This window comes from Heliangelus exortis, chromosome 1, assembly GCF_036169615.1.
Source record: "Heliangelus exortis chromosome 1, bHelExo1.hap1, whole genome shotgun sequence".
In the NCBI taxonomy this organism is placed as follows: Eukaryota; Metazoa; Chordata; class Aves; order Apodiformes; family Trochilidae; genus Heliangelus; species Heliangelus exortis.
The window spans coordinates 70232230-70247423 of NC_092422.1; the positions used below are offsets into that span (position 1 = coordinate 70232230).

Below are 15194 nucleotides of genomic sequence, written 5' to 3' on the forward strand. Positions count from 1 at the left end.
CACATTCCTCAAGATATACACTTGTACTGTTATCAAATTATGCTTTTCTCAAAATATGCCAAAAAAAGGTACATAATTTCATATTAAGCAATGTTCCCAACATTATATATATATTTATTGTTTCAAGTTCTCTGTAAGTGGGAGAAAAGCACACAGGTATATATATGTACAGTTATGCTCCTGGAAAAAAAATTAAATTAAATTGTAAGAAATATACTTCTCTTCCTGATTGGTATAGTTTTAATTTTTGAAGCAGGTATCCAACTGGCTTAAACCAGCCCCTAAGACAGCTCGGTTTCTCTCTTTTGCCATTATTAAAACAAGTAACACTGGGCAGAGGAGGGGAGCTGTCAGTCACTGTTGTTAATACCAGAGCTTTATCTATTGATGCTGTGAGTAATGAACAGTTCAAGCATAATGGGTAGAAACTTCATGCCAATCCAGTCTTCTAGGAAAGGTTAATGCAGCAAAAGCCAAAACCACAGCAGGCTGTGGAAAAGGGAAACATATTTTGGTGGAAGTTTTGCAGGGGTTTGAATGCTCCTTCCCTACAGCATGCTAAGTGCTGGACACCTCTCCCAGACAAAACAATTAGCAGTGCCTAATGGAGAAGGAGAGTGGACATTTGGCTTTTACCAATCCACAAGAAAAAATATTCTGTATCTGCATAATCATTTAATGCCTGCTTCTTGGCAGGAATCCACAGTGTGCTGCACAAAAGGTATTCGCTTCAGGTAGATGTGCTTCCATTTGACCTCTGCCTCCCTCAGCCAGCTTGAGAACAACTCCTTGTTTTCATCTTCCAACTGCATGAATTCTTATCCTAATTTTCATGCCTGGCTACACAAGAGTAATCTGATTTCCTTTTGATTCACTGACATACTTATGACTGGTCCCTCTTCACTCCGAACATTCCTACTGCTTATGTCCATTTAGTTCTTTCCTATGCAAACAGAGCAACCCTGATTTGTATTTTTCATGTGATCCAGCCTTTCTGCTCCATTTTCACAATTTTATAAACATCAATTTTATCTACAATATATTTTTCCCAAGCATAGTCACATGCCCAACTTTAAGTAGTTATAATTAGTATTTTTGAAGCGTGTAGATTAGTTTATAGGTGCATTAATTAACCCATCTATCTGGAAATATGACCTGTAAATGCATCGCTCCAGAGATTTCTTCTCTATTCTCCAGAATCCAATCAACAAATGAATAACTAACATTTCCAATTCCATAGATGTGTTCGAAGACAGATATTAAACTATAAACACATCCATTTTCATGATGTGACATTCCAGCTGGACAGAAATAACAGTATTATTCCTCCTCCAATGCAAACGCATCATTTAAAAGCCTTCCTATCACCTCTTAAATGGTTACACCACTAATAAGCAAGTGTACTTTCCCCAAATGATGATATTCTGTCCTCTCATTGAAATATGATGCTAACTAGAGCTTAAATTTTTATTCCAGATTAAAATTACATCCTCAGTCCGACATATGTGAAGTCTACATTAAATTACTTGAAGGACTAAGATCTCTTAATTTAAAGTAGTAGCCTAAATATTTCTTTTTTAAACTTCAACACATTGCTTCAAAGGAATTTTTAAAAAATAATATGCAATATTTAGCAAGGTCAGCATATTGTGTTTGTAACATAAAGAAATCTAAAGATTACACTAGTAATCTTCCTATCTCCTATGCCCTTGAATAGGTTTAGTTTGCATATGGTTGGTTGTGTCTAAAGTTGTGCTCTTTTCAAATAGCTAATTTATCTCATGCTGAATCACAACTTTTCATCTTTCACAGGGTATGTTTATTCTACATTGCTACTGGAGGTAACCAGCTACAGAAAAACACTGCTGCAGAAAGGTTATTTCTTCAGAGTTCTCTCCTATATTCCCCCAGCACATCATGATTTCAGCGTGTAAATGTGAGTGTGTGTTTCCTCTTCTTGGTTTCCCTCACTACAAGTGAGCTATAAAGGAGCTGCCCCTTAGAGAGAGTAAAGATTTACATTTTCCAGAAAATGCACTTTAATAGAAACATGTCATTTAAAAATTATTTGCATATGTGTAAACATAGCAAGATACAAAAATACAATGTGAGAATCAGTTGTGTGGAAAAACAATTAAATTGCATATGGAAGAACAGCTAGAATAACACAAGCTGAAGACAGTAACAGTATTTTATTTTCACATTTTATATTTTCATTACAAGTTTGCAATTCCTTTCTAAAAGCTATAGATAAACAAAATCCATTTTTGCTTGCATCAGTTACCACCATTATAGCTCTAGACACTTTTCCACCACATCAAATTACTGACCCCATTATTGTACTAATTCATCATATAATTCTTTATTAGGAAGATAGTATCTTTCTTAGTATATTTTTTTTAACAGAAAATATGAACAGGAGAACTGAGGAACTGCTTTAAAGATATGAAAGAAACTTCCTCTGGCAAATACTTGATAATTATAACCCCTATGGCTATATAGATTTTAAAATCAAATTAAGACTTCAGTTACATCAAAAGCAACCAAGTAAAGACTCATGGCCTATGAAAAAGCATGACAAAAATCCCTGTGAACTCACTGACTTGTTACTTGTAGCGAAAGGTAAGAAAAATTGGTGAAAAGAATTGTAGGCTGAGATTAGTTACAGAAGTTGACAGAAGAAGGATCAACTTTAAATGTCAGCATCTCTAAAACCTGATTAATCACAAATGTTAATGAAGTTAATAACTGTGAAAAGAAAAACTAACTAAATCAACAGAAAGGAATTACTGCTTCTGAGACCACAGATGAATTTTAAAGGAAGGGATCATCACTTTTGTTCTGGAAGTGATGCATAAAAATATATATATTAGATATAATATTTTTTATTTTAAAAAGGTGTAGTGAAATGAGGCAACCAGGTGGCACTAATTGCCAGGTAGTGGGCATGAGCTTGTGTTAAGCCCACCTGTGCCTGATTAGGGCAGGCCCCTACTGCGCATGAGCAGGATTAGGGGGCCAATAAAAGGTGAGCTTCCAAACACAGACTCAGCTTACACTCGAAGTTCACAATCTCAGCGTGCTTGGCTTTTACTGCTTCTATGAGCACCGTGCTAACCTGATTGTGCCACTGGAGCTTTGCCTCAGCACCGCACTAACCTGGTTGCACCACTAGAGCTCATCACCCTTAGGGTGAGGCTCGAGTGGTGCAGCTGGTTATTGCACGGTACTTATACAGCAAACCCGAGCAATGCTGAGGCCGTAGGTTCAAGCCAGAGTTTAACAGAGTTAAATACAGGTGGTGAGCAGTCACCAGTGGTGTTCCACAGGGCTCAGTTTTGGGGCTGGTCCTGTTCAGCATCTTCATTAATGATCTAGATGAGGGGATTGAGGGCTTCCTTAGTAAATTTGCAGATGACACCATGTTGGATGGGAGTTTTGATTTGCTTGAGGGTAGGAGGGCTTTGCAAAGGGACCTGGACAGGGTGGACCAGTGGGCCAAGGTCTGTTAAATGATGTTTTACAAGGCCAAGTGTTGGGTCCTGCTCTTTGGTCACAACACCTCATGCAACATTACAGACCTGGGGAGGAGTGGCTGGAAAACTGTCAAGCAGAAAAGGACCTGCAGGTGCTGGTTGATACCCAGCTGAATATGAGGCAGCAGTGTGGCCAGGTGCCCAAGAAGGCCAATGCCACCCTCGCTTGTATCAGGAATTGTGTGGCCAGCAGGAAAAGGGATGTGATTGTGTCCCTGTACCCAGCACTGGTGAAGCTGCACCTCATGTACTGTGTTCAGTTCTGGGCCCCTCACTACAAGACAGACATTAGGCTGCTGGAGTGAGTTCAGAGAAGGGCAACCAAGCTGGTGCAGGTTCTGGAGAATAAGACCTATGAGGAGAAGCTGAGGGAATTGGGAATGTTTAGTTTGGAGTAGAGGAGGCTGAGAGAAAACTTTTTATCTCTCTACAGCTACCTGAAAGGAGGTTGTATTGAGGTGGGTGCTGGCCTCATGTCTCAAGTGAATAATGACAGGACTAGAGAAAATGGCCTGAAGTTTCACCTAGGGAAGTTTAGACTAGATATGAGGAAGAATTTCTTTATTGAAAGAGTAGTTAGGCATTGGAATGGGCTGTCCAGGTAAGTCGTGTAGTCACCTTCTCTGGAAGTATTGAAAAACCGTGTAGATAAGGCACTCTGGGACATGCTCTAGTGGGTGATACAGATATTGATACATGTATTTTATTCAGAGGGGATGTTAACAGTTGGATGCGATGATCTCTGAGGTCTTTTCCAACTGTGGTGATACTGTGATTCTGTAATTTAGCCATGGTGTCAATGTATTTAAGAATATTTTGAGCAAACCAAGAAAAGAGCAATCATATGCATTAATACCTTATATTCTTCCACAGGAGTGTTATCCTCACTCAAAAAATTATAGTGTTGGACATCTACTAATCAGAAAACTAGTGTAATGCAGGCTTCCTTTAGTTCAAGACATTAAATAATGGAAAAAAAAAAGAAAACAAAACATCATATATACTGCTAAGTCCTTACACCAATGAAATGCAAGCATCCAATGCAAGTAGCTAATTAAATCAGCTTATTTTGTGGACTTTCAATAGATTCTGTCTGCTCATTTTCAGATTCAAGTGAAAGGTCAAGCTAAATTGTTACAGAAAGCTAAACACTGCACATACAAACATGATAAAAGCTTCCGACAGACTTAAAACTTTTAGTGTCTTCCTCTCCATACTTGCTTTTTTACAAAGCAAACACACGTGAAGTCTTAAAAAAGCCCAAAATAGCAAATGGGTATTTTAAAATGGATATGAAGATTACTTTGCATACCCAAAAGCTTCTCTGCAGTTCAATTAGTTTAATAAAAGACATTACTTCTCATTTAAAACTGTCTCTCACTCTAGTCCTCAAATCATTATAGTAAAACCATCACTGCTATCTACAAATGCTTTGTAACCTTTGCCATAGTTCTGGGGACTAGGTAAACACTTGAGGAAAAGCAACTTATTTATGACATTATTGTATATAGGACATATTTAACTAACTTATGCTCCCTTCCCCCCACTGGATTCTGGCTATTCAATTATTTATCCAATTAAACTCTTATGCTGTTCTATTTTAGTCTGTATTTTTAAATCACAAAATGTAATTTAGTATCCAATTAATTTTAAGTGTTGAAAAGATACACATTCTCCTGACTTCAATAAGGTATACAGGCCACTCTCCTTTGATAATTTAATCATGAGTACTATTAGTCAGACACATTTATTTTATTGTCAGCCGTAATTATAAGCCAAAGGAACAAATCTCTCCTTAAGCTTTTTTAAAAGAAATGTGGTTCCTTACAAAACAGAGTGGTGTATTGAAACATGCTACCAAGTTCTCTTTAATGGAGAAAAAAACCTGGTATATCACGGGCAAACAAATTTTCTGCTACGTATATTTTGTTGTATGTGTGTTAACTGAGTCTTATCATGGGCCCAGGGGGAAGGGGGGCACATGAATATTTAGATTATATATTTATTTAATCTTCCCTTTCATCCCCCAAAACTTTTTGCTTCTCTTTTTTGTGCTACGTTTGACTAGACTGCTAATCTACTATGTATATTACCCTGTTTCCCTTTTCCTTCTCTGGTATATGTATTTTGTTTCTCTTTCTCTACTATACTTTTGGAGCTTATCTACACTATATAGCCCATGCTAATACAACTATACTTGCTAAGTCTTGTCTCTAAGCATATTCTGCAGAAGACACAGCATGGCTACAGACCTTTTTAGAGAACACTGCCTTCATCAACAAACTTTTTGCACAGTGCACTGAATTTTTTGTTGGGAGAACTATACTTGCCACCATCCTTTTTCTACACACAGCTTGCACACAAATCATGAGCTCAAATACAACTTCACACTCTTTTTTTGAACACTTCAAGATGTTCATATACACCTATCACAGCATTTGCTCTTCATTCACTACTGTGCAGACAAAGTTGGCTTTCTGCTCATATGAACAGCATGAGAACAGAGGACACCTGACCTCTGGGGCACAAAATTAAAGGCTCTTTAGACACCCACATTCAAGACCACTTCATTTTGCGGTTAATGTTACACAAAATGAGCTGTCCAAGAATGTTCAGCCTGTATTTGGAAGAAAAGATTTACTGCTGAGAAAAAGACTAAAGGAAACCAAAGTGTTCCATCCATTGTTTAAATTAATGCTGAACATGTATTATGCATGTCTTGATGATTTATGTCTGGTTGTGCACAAATGGAAATCTTAAATCTTAAACTATAGCTTCTCTATGAAAAGACTGCTCCTCTTTTTCAAAGTAATTTACAGTTCTTACATTGAGTGTGATATCACACTAAACTTAAAGCTCTTTAAGATTTCATCACTCCCTTTAATCAAGGTAAAACTTACATTACCATTCAGAGTCAATCTGATTAGATTTTTAGCCAATTCAATAATCCTTTAAATTAGGAAAAAAAAAAAATGGTAAAAAACTCAGCAGCCTCTAGAGCCTTAATGCATCCAAGAAAGAAAAACTAAAAGAATCTCAGAACAAGAAGCAGCTGTCTGTTCACAAACTAAAGTCACAGACTGATTAAAAAATATTCTTTGTGTAGTGTGGTGTGCTAGAACAGCTGCAAGTCCATCAGCACAGTGCTATTCATCATCTTGACTTCCTCTCCATCCATAAGTGAAGTCAGCATTGCTCCTGTGAAGGTGAAAGTTTGACAGAGATGGGACTATCCACCACTTGGTGGAATTGTCATGAATACTTTAACATTTTGTTAGGCCTGAGTTGATCAGCCAGTTGGACTAGATGATTGCTGCATGCCCCTTCCTACTGAAATCTTATTTCATATTCCATTTCACTTCATTCCATTCCTGAATCTCATGAGATTATGAAAACAACTCTCAGATCCACTTGTTCCTTTTTTTGGTCTGAGGCATTGTTTAAAACTGCAACCTGCAATCGTATGCTATCCTTTCACAGAGATACAAAAGTGGAGGTGGAAACTAACAACCTATTCCCAACTTTAGAAGGTAATTGGCTTCTCATAAAGAATTCCCCTTTCTCTTATACTTTCTCTCTAAAAGTACCAGAGATCCTCCTGGTGGCAGAAAATCCCTGTTCACAAAACTGATAATCTCATTTTGATCTGGACATACTGACACATACATGGCTATGGAAAAAACATTGGTACTAAATTCAGAACCTCTGTCAACTGTGTTGTTGAATATCTGATAAAAGCATTTTTGAGTTGCCGTCCTTTAGGACTTAATACAAAGGCCAAATGTTTGAAATATGGCAAAAAGACTGCATCATTCTGAGTTTGCAGATAATTGGCTGATCTTTACGGTTTACAGGCTCCCTGAACCCAGCATGGACTCACAAGTATTTTCTACTACAAAAACAATAACAGCAAAGAAAAGAGAAGATAACATGGTGTGAAGTCTGTTTAACTGTTAAGGGCAGAACATCATCAAGTTGGAACTTGAACTGTTTTTCTTTCTTCTCTTTTCTGACTGGCTTCACTGGTACTAAAACTAAACCAAATTACACCAAACTAAATTACCTCTACACAGTATGCAAGAGACAGTCAACCATACTTGAACTGGAAGATAGCTTGCACATGACACTCTGTACTGGCTGAACAGGAGCTACAGAGAAGAAATCCCAGTTATCATGAAAACACTGCAGGGATGGAAAATGTCTGAAAGGTTTACACAATCACACAATCCTTAAGGATATGTGCTTAGTGATGATCATATACCAAAAAAAGAGAGGTTGCTATGAAAGGATAGCATTCATTTCAAAACCCTGACATGTTTACAGTAATTATTGGCAGCTGTGTTACCTGTTAGTTTCTTTCTGGTTCTGTGTATATTCTGGATTCTTTCTGGCTCTGTGTATATTCTGGGTTTACGCCAAGCAAAAGCACACCTATACATGTGTAGATCAATGTACATATGTGTGGGTTTCTTCTCCATTTGTCATTCTTCTGATGATCCATTTCCCTACAAGGTAGTACTGCATTTGCAGAAACAGAAAGACTTACTTTTGCAGATAACAATGTCTGTACTGTGACAGAAATATTTAGAAAAGTAGCACGAATGGCAGTCCTGTCATTTTGTCAGTATTGTCTTGGATTAATTCCATCCTCCAATGAATCAAAACCAGCCTTCCCTAAGATTTCTTCAGAACTAAAAATAAACCTGTGAAATCTCTCTAGTAGGAACTGGAAAGTTCCGTGTTAGAAATTGATTTATCCCCTTCACAGATGAAATCTGTATTTTGACCACAGCCTGATGTACTGAAGCTTGTCAGTCAGTTCAGCCATACTGAAATAGTCAAAATTCTGTCTTCAGCCACTGATGTCTCAGAACTGGGGCACAGTAAGTGGCACAGCTGTGATACAGCTTGTCGGGCAAAGAACAGCTTTGTGAACTGGATATTCACACAACTTCCACACCATCCTTAACCATCACTAACCACCACTAACCTACTTGTCTATTATCTGATTTTGGAATTAAAACAATTATCATTGCTGACAAACCCACGTGCCTAGCCATGACCGGAAACAAGTGCTGCCTTGCTTGATTCTCTTTTTCAAACATTACTGCTCATCATTTAGAACTGCTCTTCCCTAAACTAAATTAAAATCCTGTTTTTTGGAAAAACTGTAAAAAATTGATTGAAAAAAGAGAACATCACCTGCCTACTAACTGTCAAAAGATGGCCAGACACTCAGCACATCAGATTCATCTAACACCATTAAGAAATTTGTAAATTGACTTTTCCTTTCCTGTATTTACATGTAGCTATCTGAAAGATCAGTTTAGGAAAACAATATTATAAATTCAAAACATGACCACAATCGTACATCTTACACAACACTGGCATGAAGTCCATTTGTACTTAAAGAATATTGAGAGGCTACAGAATACACAAGGATTAGATTAATAAACCAGAAGGACAGATAAAAACCCTATCAGATTAAACCCCCCTGATTATCAGATTGAAGAACTGGTCCTTAAAGAAACTAAATATCAAGTATCTGGAGCCTCTTCTTTCTCAATTCTTAGCTGACATCAACCTTGTTTTCTCAGAATTAATAGCAATTCAGCTTGTTTCACATATGCTGCTACCAAGTAAAATACAGATCCCATTACTTCAGTGACCAAAGATGCATTTACTCCCAGTAATGGCCAGTGAGCATAAACTATTTAAGTTCACATCAATTCTGCTTTAGAAAATAGCCTGAAGGAAGTTACCACATGTACTTAGTTGAACTGAAAAGATATCAGCTGAAAAATTCTGGCAATTACAAAAATGTTTACTTGCTTGTCCCAATAAGAATTTTGCTTGTTTTATCTATAGCGAGACCAGCATTCACTTTTTGCAGGCAGAAACACTGCAAAACTTCATGCTTCATTCAGCTAATCTGCTCCAACATCTCTCTGCAACCATTTTCAGTCCAGCTCAGCTACATTATCACAACCCTCAGCAGGCACAGAACATCCACTTACGATACTGATACACTTATAGATATCTACTACTTGTGAGCTTCTCTGTGCCTCCAAACATTTCACCCACTCTGTCCACATGGCAGTTCCTAAGGCCAGACCAGGTCTTTTTTGCCTTGAAAAAGATACAGCTGCAAAGTTAGTCCCAGAAGTTTGACATGAAAAATAAAAAACACATCTTTCCATCTTTTTTGCTTTTCTGGACAGTTTATTGAAGCTTATACTTTTATGTGGTTCTGTAAGTAAGAAAGATGCAATTGGAAAAATCTTGCATATACAAGACATCAGAAAAAGAACTAAATAAGTTTGTTGCACAAAATATTCTATGTTTTTAAACTCATGTTTTTAAACTGTCTAAAAAAAAGTACATCTTTTGCTGTTATTTATAATATATCACATTTTTAACTTTCATACTCAATTCATTATGAAACTAGGCCTAAAAAGGTCTCTAAAAATTAAAACATCATCAAGGCATTGTAGGTGTTATCAGAACAAATAAGCACATATTCAAAGAGAAAAGATTAGAACAGTTAGACTTGTTATAGTGGCTTGCAGTTATTTAACTTCTAATACTCTTTTTATTTCTCCCCCTCTCCTCCTTCCTTTTTTTTTTTTTTTTCCCCTTCTTCATAAATTATTGATATTTGCCCCAGGAAGCTTAGCGCTGTACAGAAAATTAACAGAAATCCTAACATTAGGTATTGCTTGTCTTGCATGCCTGAGGATTTTTCTCTAACCACTTCAAAAGCAAATGTAATGGAAAATAAAAATGTAAGTTCACACTCAGGATAAGATTCATCCTCTTGCTTATCTTGAGGTACCTGATGTAAGCTACTCATCTGTGATGCCTGCACAATCACTGTAAAAGACACGTATCTTCAAAAGGTGATGAAACTTCCCAGTCTCGGGATGACCTGAGAAACCCTCCTTCTCCATTGACACGCAGCTGGCTCATGCATCAAGCTCAGTTTTCAATGTGCAGGTTAAGCAAGATCAATCCCAGCTGAAAGAGACCATGAGCTTATACACTTGCCTGCACATTTATAACTGTATTTGTGCTCAACAAAAACACCACGCTTGTAGAAAAAGAAAACTAACTTGCTGATTTATGCAGCTCCAGCAATTATAAAGAATGTTTGGATTACAAACAAAACCTGTTCATGTTTACCTTGTCTTTTTTCTTCTTTTAAAACACATAGGAAAAGAGCTGTCCTCCAAGCAAACAAGAAAAAAAATAGTTTTCAGTACCCTTTTTTAGTAAAACTTGCTAAAACAAGAATGATGAAACTGATTCCATAAGAGAAACTGTTTCCTGGAAGGCAGACTAAAAACTTCTAGCTTGGTTAGTATTTAAGTAATTCCATAAAGAGTTCATAAATATTGAAGAGAAACATACCTGGCATTAGTTCAGCAGTAGGGAATAACTTCTCCTGCTTCATTTTACTTTCATGTAGTAACTCTTCTTTGGTTATTGGAAGATCTAGAACATCTCGAATAATCTCTGCCCCTTCTAAGGCTTTTTTACCCATGACCAAGGCTTTCACATCCCAGGTATATGCTTTTCCAAAACGCCCACAGATGTCTTCAAACACTACTGTATACAGACGCTCAGTATCTGCCAAAAAATAATTAAAAAAAGATTAAAACTATGTACAGCTAGCTGAGCAGCCAATCGTATGAGAAGGACCACAATAAACAGACACAGAGTGAAATGCCAGAAGCCAGAGGATGTATCAAAGTAGATAAAATTGCCTCTGCATGCAGAGGGGAAGCCAGACTTCTAGGATCACTAGAGGTACCTAGGTTTTACAAAGTGTCATTTCTGTGATAGGAAAAGGTTACAACAAAGAACAATATAAACCTGTTCTTTTATCACCCTTATTTACTACAGAGTTTAGCAAGTAGCACCATAATTAAAATACTTTATTTATTCTTTGCATGAGAAAGAAAAGAAAGGAAGGAAATCCAGTACTTGGGGATGTAATTACATATTCCATGTAAATTGACATAAGAAAAAAAAAAGATTTAATTATTTAAGAGCGTCTTTGAACAGAAGCTTCAGAGTGCCTTCAAAGACACTGCAGTCATTATTATAGTGCTGCTGGCACCTTTGCATTTACATGTGATTACTCAAGTGGAACAAACCCACTTGTACTTCCAGAGGGTATCTGGCATGAGTAAACTTCAGGCTGAAGTTTTGCCAGTCAGAATTACAGCTTCTATGTCAAAAGTGGTTTTAGTTTTCAAACTTTTTTTTTTTTTTAAATAAATAAAGGCAAACAATCCTTCCCATCTTTCCCCTCAGACAAATCTTTAAAAAAGAAGGTCAGTAACATTTAATTTAACACTAAAACAGGGAAGAAAAGTCCTTTCAACTCTTGGCTTCTTTCCAGCAAAACCTTGAGCACTGGCTTTTACACCAGTCTGCTTATATTTTTATATAGTGTCCCCTGAACTACCAGCTACTGCTGTTAACCATGCTTTAATTTCCTTTTTATGCATGCCTTTGTTTTCCCTAAGTCTAGAGGGATGCTTACTACTACCAAAGTAAGTAGTGCACTGAGTAGTAATGTAAGTAGTAATGTAGTAGTAAGTACTACTGTAAGTAGTAATGCAAACCAAAAGCAAGGCAGGAAAGTCTTTGGTCTTTTGAGATTTATTTAAAGAAATTTGGGACTTCACTTATGAATATGTCCTTTGCCATTTAAAAATATTTTTATGGGGATAATAAAGTAGGGAAATAGCTGATGTTAACTGACAGCAGTGGAGCAGACACACTGCTGCCCACCCAGCACTCTTCACCATGTTCCATTTCAGTAACTAGAAGGGACACCGAGATAAAAGGTCAGCTAAAGACCCAGTATACTTGTCTAGACTGCTTAACAGGGCAGCAAATGGTCCACAAGAATCTCCTAACTTAAAAATGAAAAAAAAAAAAATCACCTGTGCTATTTTTTCAAATGCTTTTTAAACAATAAAATTTACAGAAAAAAAAAAAAAATTAAGAGTAATCTTGGAGGCCCATAAAACACACAGAAAATGCACCACAGCAGAAATACCAGCAACTGGGCTTTGAAAAATGTCAAGCTAGCTAACTCCAGGAAGGAAAAAAGAATTATCAAAAAAAATCTTCCAGGTGGTATTGTCTAAACTTAAATTAAAAATACAGTGTTTAAAATTCCACAGTTCTCTCCTTCCTTTTTTTCTTCTGATACACTATTTTTTTCTTCTATATCTCAGACAAACCAGGTGATAGATACAAAATTCTTACCCTAAATTTTAAAACTGAAACTGAAAATTAATCATCCTATTAAGTAACAGGAAACTGAGTAGAAATAAAACAAAGCAAGGAAATAACGAAGTATGATTGTAGAATGTGAAAATTTTCCTACAGATCTTTACAATAATTACATCACTTAGTCAGTTTGACAAACTCAACTCTCCAGCTAAAGATATTCAATTTAATAGCATCCTGCATTTTAAATGTAACAGACTTGTTAACAAAATTTTTCTCTTCTTCTTAAATAAATGCTTGATCACGTCCAGATTGCAGACCTAAAAATAATGTGTTATGCAATGCTGCAGTTTGCCAACTGAAGAACACTCATGAATGTGTTTAAGTAAAAAACTATCTTATTTGTATTGTGTTAGAAATTAGTTTTCTCAGTGCTGAGAAACAAAAATACAAAATAAATAAATCCCCCAAACTGGCCAACATACCACCACTCATCACTGCCTAAGTTTTATTTAAATGTATGCTAGTCTCACATAGTACTAAAGATTTTAAAGCAATATAAATGCTTAAACAAGCAGGATATAACAAAATCTTCTTTTCTTTCCTCTCCTCATTAATTATTCTTTAAAAGAACTGGCTTACTGAATCCCCAACTTTTATTTCCAAAAGGATCACTTTTCCTCTGCCCTGAAGTGATAGCACATGGACCATGGACATCAACTTGGCTGCAGTAAAAATTATCATCATCTCAAGATTTATGACCTCTTGTAAGATTCTAGGTATCTACAGTACTTGAGAAACAACATGATTTTAACTCTCATGATAGGATGACAAAAGCATAGATAGGGATATTTTATTACTTGAATGGACATGTTTCACTACATGCATATGAATAAAACCTGAAATCTGGGGGAAAAAAAATTACACACATACAAGAACACACAGACAGTGCAAAATCTCCAGTTGGAATCTGAGGCCACCACTGTTGAAAAGCTCAGTTTCCTAGATACATGTATAACAGGTAAGGACATTTGTTCCTTTTGATTGAAGACAAAGCAAAACCTGTATGTGCCCCTTACGATTAGTTGACAGTAAATAAATACCAAATAACAATACAACTTCAAGATTTCTTATTCTACTGAAGGAATCTCAAAGAAGGGCTTAACAAATACAAAGTTAAGGCTAGCTTTTTTACCACTTTAACAAGAAATAAACCATAGCAAACTGATTGATCAGAGTTTAAGTACAACAATAAAACATAATTTCAAACTACTACAAATCTGCAATGCAGTAAGAAACCAATCTAACTCACACCATGAATATAATGCATCAATGAAATAAAACAAGCAAGAGGAATTAGGAGTTCAATTGAAGTATCTAATTATAGGCACCTACAGGTATCTTAGACAACCTAGCATGTCCAAGACATCCACCAACAACTAAAATGAAAAAAAAAAAAAGAAGAAGTAATCTGAATGAGACTTGCATCTTACTGCATGAACAGCCAGATGACCTACAGCATCCCAAGTGGTAATAAACAATTACATTTTGGCAAGGGAATCTAGCCCCAGCTGCTAGTTCCTATCAGGAATAAAAGCTTAGAGCACACCAGGACACATGTGGCAGTGGCATTTACAGGGGGAAGAAAAGAAAGATTCATTAGCTCCTTCAGTCTACAGTAAATGTATAACCTCAGCTTCATTCTCTTCTGCTTTTCAAAATACTTTACTCTTTCTAGATCTCTTCCCTTGATATGTATTTTACATGGACACTATCAGCACTATGCACTGTCCATCAGCTCACTCCATTTCACAGGGAATGAGTAATATTTATTCCCTAGCCACATATCACCTTCCAGTCATTTTTATAGCAACCCTTCTATATAAAAAGCACAGTCAACTTCACTGGTACAGTTAACAGTGTGCAAATGCCAGTAACAATAAATACAAATAATGTGACAAGGATGACAGAGGCACTGGATTACTCAATTTGTGATCTGGCACAAAAATATGCTGATGCATATTCAGACAAGCTCACAGGTCATTTGGCATCAGAACACAGTGCCTAAGTGGAATGTATGATCTGCTCAAATCACTGCAGAGTTAGAATTAGAAGTGCAGATCTACTTAGGTTGGGGGTACAGCAAGTATCTAAACCTCATCTTTGTCAACCACTTAGACATGAAGAGAGATCAAGACAGAAGATTAAAAATTCATGAATTAACTTGATTTTTTTTCAAAAGGTTACACAACTTCTGAATGTATTGAAGTTTTATTGTAAATCTAAAATAATCTTTGGTTTATCAAGGAGAGAAGGTAGGTAGGCACGGAAGCTCATTTTAGCCATAGCTCATCTTAACCATGGGTTCCAAGTTCTTTGTTTGAATAACTCTCCCCCCCTTTGCATCAA

At 36.5% G+C, this 15194-nt stretch overlaps 1 protein-coding gene across 1 annotated transcript in view; it reads right to left on the reverse strand.

Annotated features, from left to right (window-relative positions):
• PUDP (pseudouridine 5'-phosphatase) overlaps positions 1-15194 on the reverse strand; it is a 64853-nt gene that overhangs the window by 30668 nt on the left and 18991 nt on the right. The window contains exon 2 of the mRNA XM_071747734.1: positions 10947-11165. Within this exon, the coding sequence (XP_071603835.1) occupies positions 10947-11165 (219 nt within the window). The remainder of the gene's footprint in view (positions 1-10946; positions 11166-15194) is intronic.